Below are 6,000 nucleotides of genomic sequence, written 5' to 3'. Positions count from 1 at the left end.
CTACGTGCTCACAGCGTTAAGCTTCAGGAACAACCTGCTCTGCCAGTAGTCTGGATTGTCAAAGGAGCGATCTCCGCCGCTAGGCTCCCCCACCCCTACTCCTGCATGCACTTTTACAAATGCCCCCATCCCTGTGTGCTGACCCCCCATGCCTCCCATTGCACCTTCACCTTCTCTCTGCAAATTCTCGTACTCCACTGGGTCCCCAGCTCCAGGGGCGGCCAGGGAATCCATGTCCTCATACTCATCCACCTCTCCCTCTCCTCCTCCTTGCATCCTCAGCCCCTCCCTGCCTCGCAGAGCCTGCCGCAGCTTGGGCTGCCTGTTAATGTACTGATAGTTGTCCTCTTCTACGTATTCTTCTACGTATTCGTCTTCCTCTTCCTCCACATCTCTCTCGCCTCTCATCCGCTGTTTAGGCGTAGCTCCAGGATGAGGGACATCTCGTGTTGGGGGATCGTCTGGTCTTTCACTGGCCTCTGGTCCAACACTTCGAATGTCCATGTACTTGTATTCCACATCACCAGAGCCCCGTTCTTCTGTGTCGTCTGAATCAGAGTTGAGAGCAGGGAATTCATATTCCTGGTGTTCTTCATTCTTGGTTTGGCTTCCCCTGTTCTCCCCAGCTGATGTCCTGTACCCCGTGCACTTTGTGTACTCTGTGTCTGGCACAGAAGAGTGTTGCCTCTTGTTCATCTTCAGCCGCTGTGGGCCATCTTTGGAATGTCCAGGTTGCTGCCTGGGGGAGAGATACATCATGCACGCCTGTTTGTTCATGTACTCATATTCCTCACAGGCACTGTCATGGTCCTCCAAGGGTCCTGATGGGTATGAGGGGACCTTGGACGTCCTCCCGTGAGGCAGGGTGACCTGGGAGCTAGACAGTAGGGTCTCTGTGGAGAAGAGTGACAAGAAAAAAAGGAGTGAGTAAGGTGATCCAGAGATCTGAAATTACAGTTGAAGTCGGAAGTTTACATACACCTTAGCCAAATACATTTAAACTCAGTTTTTCACAATTCCTGACATTTAATCCTAGTAAAAATTCCCTGTCTTAGGTCAGTTAGGATCACCACTTTATTTTAAGAATGTGAAATGTCAGAATAATAGTAGAGAGAATGATTTATTTCAGCTTTTATTTCTTTCATCACATTCCCAGTGGGTCAGAAGTTTACATACACTCAATTAGTATTTGGTAGCATTGCCTTTAAATTGTTTAACTTGGGTCAAACGTTTCTGGTAGCCTTCCATAAGCTTCCCACAATAAGTTGGGTAAATTTTGGCCCATTCCTCCTGACAGAGCTGGTGTAACTGAGTCAGGTTTGTAAGCCTCCTTGCTCGCACACGCCTTTTCAGTTCTGCCCACAAATTTTCTATAGGATTGAGGTCAGGGCTTTGTGATGGCCACTCCAATACCTTGACTTTGTTGTCCTTAAGCTATTTTGCCACAACTTTGGAAGTATACTTGGGGTCATTGTCCATTTGGAAAGATCCATTTGCGACCAAGCTTTAACTTCCTGACTGATGTCTTAAGATGTTGCTTCAATATATCCACATAATTTTCCTTCCTCATGATGCCATCTATTTTGTGAAGTGCACCAGCACTTCACAAAATAGCAAAGCAGCAAAGCATCCCCACAGCATGATGCTGCCACCCCAATGCTTCACGGTTGGGCTGGTGTTCTTCAGCTTGCAAGAACCCCCTTTTTCCTCCAAACATAACGATGGTCATTATGGCCAAACAGTTCAATTTTTTTTTCATCAGACCAGAGGACATTTCTCCAAAAAGTACGATCTTTGTCCCCATGTGCAGTTGCAAACCGTAGTCTGGCTTTTTTATGGCGGTTTTGGAGCAGTAGCTTCTTCCTTGCTGAGCGGCCTTTCAGGTTATGTCGATAGAGGACTCGTTTTACTGTGGATATAGATACTTTTGTACCTGTTTCCTCCAGCATCTTCACAAGGTCCTTTGCTGTTGTTCTGGGATTGATTTGCACTTTTCGCACCAAAGTACGTTCATCTCCAGGAGACAGAACGCGTCTCCTTCCTGAGCGGTATGACGGCTGCGTGGTCCCATGGTGTTTATACTTGCGTACTATTGTTTGTACAGATGAACGTGGTACCTTCAGGCATTTGGAAATTGCTCCCAAGGATGAACCAGACTTGCGGAGGTCTGCAATTTTTTTCTGAGGTCTTGGCTCATTTCTTTTGATTTTCCCATGATGTCAAGCAAAGAGGCACTGAGTTTGAAGGTAGGCCTTGAAATACATCCACAGGTACACCTCCAATTGACTCAAATGATGTCAATTAGCCTATCAGAAGCTTCTAAAGCCATTACATCATTTTCTGGAATTTTCCAAGCTGTATAAAAGGCACCGTCAACTTAGTGTATGTAAACTTCTGACCCACTGGAATTGTGATACAGTGAATTATAAGTGAAATAATCTGTCTGTAAACAATTGTTGGAAAAATTACTTGTGTCATGCACAAAGTAGATGTCCTAACCGACTTGCCAAAACTATAGTTTATTAACAAGAAATTTGTGGATTGGTTGAAAAACAAGTTTTAATGACTCCAACCTAAGTGTATGTAAACTTCCGACTTCAACTGTATCTGAGTACTCTTGCAATTAATACTGACATTCATATACTCAGAGTTATAACAATGACCATGCAACCATCCTAAAACACATGTCATGCAAAAACCTATACTCTTTTTATATGGCTTAATGAACATTTATAAATGCAATATGTTCAATAGACAGAAACGCAAAGATGTTTCTATGCATATTGTGTGTGTAAATGTTTGCGTAATCTATCTATGGTATATCACCTCTCTCTGGGCTGTCACCCAGTCCAGGGAGCATGTATCCGCTCTGGTCCTTCTCCCCCTCTGTGTCAGGGGAGGGGGTCTCAGGCAGCCCCCCTGACATGCTGTCCCTCTGGGACATGTAGGCACTGTCCTCCCGATGCCGCTTCCTCCTCATGCTGCCAGCCAATAAAAAGTATTCGCTCATCTCCAGCTCCACCACCGTGCCCCGCCCTTCGGAACTCTCTGACATGGTGCGGGCGGAATTGAGGCGAGAGCGGGACGCTGACGGCCACACCATCTATACAGGGGAATATGGGGTATAATGCAATATGAGTGATCAACCCTATAGGATTGGTATAGGGTGGAAGACGTGTTAGCATGTTCACGTTTTCAGTAGGTTTTCATGTATCTTTGTCTGCAAAATGGTCATGGTTCATCTCCAGTGACTGACCTGAGGGTTATCCAGTCCTGGGGTCATGGGCAGGTATCCAGCCTGACTGCTGTGAACACCCTGAGGGGAATACAGAAATGGGACAGGACAGGATGGGGATTAGAAGAAAACAGGGTAACCAAATTATACGGGCCAGGGGTTTTCCTGGTTAGGTCACATGGTCCGGAAAAACTCCTGGCTCCTTATATAGTGTATGAATATGGAGAGATGCCTCATATGAGCCCTCACCCTGTGACTGTCCATTCGTGAAAGTCGCGAGAGACTCCTGGCCTGTGACCGGTAGAGAGGGGGTGTGCCGTCCCCTAGCGTCTTCTCATTCTGGTCCTCCTGCCCCGCCTCCATGTCATCCAGCTTCGTGCCTCGCTGGTGAGACACATCTGAGGGAGAGTCCGACGGGCTGCATTCCCCCTGGTGGAATGCAACTTCAGTCATCATCATCATAATCATCATCATCAAATTCTCCAACAACATCATTATTATCCTCATGAGCTGACATTTGGTTTGGATGAACAAGAGTGTGACTGTCAAGTAAATGGCATAGTCTTTGGACTGTAATGACTGGCATTTGGGAGTGGACTTTAAAAAAAAACATTCTTAGCATATTGGTTTGTATGGCTACTGATTTCTCCCAAGGGTGGCATTCTGTCTTACCTTGATAACAAGGTACCTCGGCGGGTCCCTGGCCATTCTGGTAAACTCAATGGCCAGTTCCTTGAAGGTGGGACGGACATTCTCGTCAATCATCCAGCCTGTAAATTAGGATAATGCCACGTGAGTCCCATTGAAAATAAAGTGCCAGTTGTTTGTGCATTCTTTATCAACTATACTTTCAGAACAAAACAAATTATTACAATGTAATACATCCAGTGTACTCTAAGGACACGTGCACTCTAGGGACACGTGGGTGAGGACACATGCAGCACAGTTCTGGACATATTGTAGCCTGTTTAGGCACTTGGCAGATGCGCCAACAAAAAGGGCGTTACAATAGTCCAGACGGGATGAAATAAAGGTGTGTAGGAGTCGCTCAGCTGCAGGTTGTAATAGCATAAGTCGTAACCTGGCAATGTTCCGTAAAAAATGGACAAATGAAACTTTGGTCATATTCTTGATGTGGGCCTCAAACGAGAACTGACTGTCCAATATCACACCCAGGTTGCAAACCTCACTGGAGAGGAGGACCTTGACACCATCAATATTGAGGCTGTAGCTGCTGTTGTTGTTTATGATGGTGCGAGTGCCAATCAGGACAACCTCTGTCTTTTTGCAGATTAACTGCAGGAAACTCAACTGCATCCATGCTTCGATGTCCTGCAGGCAGCTGACCAGGAGTGCAGTGGTATTGGCAGTGTCAGTCATAGCCGCGGGAAGTAGGTGTGCTGAATTTGAAAAATATATTAATAAAAAAAACGTTATTTAGTGTACCCTGCGCGCACAACCCATGTGGAATTCCGGGTCTCTGGCAGTGTTGGAACTGCCGATCTGCGGTCAAGAACGCCGAGTTCATCTCAGCCTATGCTGCCCTTCAGTCCCTTGACTTTTTGGCCCTGATGGAGACATAGATCACCCCAGAGAACACTGCTACTCCAGCTGCTCTTTCTTTATCTAACTATGTTTTCTCTCATAGTCCGAGAGCAACTGGTCATTGCGGTGGTGGCACAGGTCTACATATTTCTCCTAAGTGGAGATTTTCTATTTTCTCCCTCTCTCACCTGTCCATCTCCTCATTTGAATTCCATGCTGTCACTGTCACTTGTCCACTCAAGCTTAACATTATGGTAATCTATTGCCCACCAGGTGCCCTTGGAGATAAGCTCATTTCCTGACGATGGCTCACCGCTCTTCGTACTTGGCGACTTCAACCTTCCAACGTCTGCCTTCGATTAATTTATTTCCAACTCTCTCTTTCCCGTCTCTCTTTCCTCCAACCCTAACCAATAGGCCCCTACCCAGATGGTCATATCCCGTCGCAATCTTCCCTCTCTCTCCCACTACTCACTCCTCTTCTATCCTATCATCTCTCCCTTCTACTAAATCCTTCTCCCTCCTGTCTCCTGATTCTGCCTCTTCGACCCTACTCTCCTCCCTATCCGCATCTTATGACTCGCACTGTCCTCTTTCCTCCCGGCCAGCTCGGCCCTCCCCTCCTGCTCCGTGGCTGAGTGACTCATTGCGAGCTTACAGGACAGGGCTGCGGGCAGCTAAGCGAAAATGGAGGAAAACTAAACTTCCGGAGGACCTATCATCCTTTCACTCCCACCTCTCTACCTTCTCTTCCTCTGTATTCGCTGCTAAAGCCCCTTTCTACCACTCTACATTTCAAGCTTCTGCCTCTAACCTAGGAAACTCTTTTACACCTTCTCCTTCCTCCTTAATCCTCTACCCCCTCCCCCTCCCTCCTCTCTCTCTGCGGACGACTTGTCAACCACTTTGAAAAAAAGGGTGACGACATCCACTACTCATTCACTCAGCCTATTGAGTCCACTGATCTCACTCACACAGAACTACTCTACGAGGTGACGTGGAGGGGGATCTGTGTCTGCACCACGTACTCTCACTACTGGTGTCCCCCAGGGCTCGGTTCTAGGCCCTCTCCTCTTCTCTCTATACACCAAGTCACTCGGCTCCGTCATATCCTCACATGGTGTCTTCTATCATTGCTATGCGGATGACACTCAACTACCTTTCTCCTTCCCCCCTTCTGACACCCAGGTGGCGACACGCATCTCTGCGTGCCTGGCAGA

The 6,000-nt window shown here is 47.1% G+C and overlaps 1 protein-coding gene across 1 annotated transcript in view; it reads right to left on the bottom strand.

Moving 5' to 3' along the window:
- LOC311133378 (receptor tyrosine-protein kinase erbB-3-like) overlaps positions 1–6,000 on the bottom strand; it is a gene marked incomplete at both ends in the record, with an annotated part of 39,339 nt that continues 33,339 nt past the window's right edge. Inside the window, 5 exons of the mRNA XM_084166881.1 lie at positions 1–893; positions 2,827–3,103; positions 3,257–3,316; positions 3,485–3,664; positions 3,908–4,005. Coding sequence (XP_084023007.1) covers positions 1–893; positions 2,827–3,103; positions 3,257–3,316; positions 3,485–3,664; positions 3,908–4,005 — 1,508 coding nt within the window. The remainder of the gene's footprint in view (positions 894–2,826; positions 3,104–3,256; positions 3,317–3,484; positions 3,665–3,907; positions 4,006–6,000) is intronic.

This window comes from Coregonus lavaretus, assembly GCF_964263955.1.
Source record: "Coregonus lavaretus genome assembly, chromosome: 8".
Taxonomy (NCBI): domain Eukaryota; kingdom Metazoa; phylum Chordata; class Actinopteri; order Salmoniformes; family Salmonidae; genus Coregonus; species Coregonus lavaretus.
The sequence above is the reverse complement of the archived record's forward strand: the minus strand, read 5'-3'. Positions and strand labels throughout refer to the sequence as shown.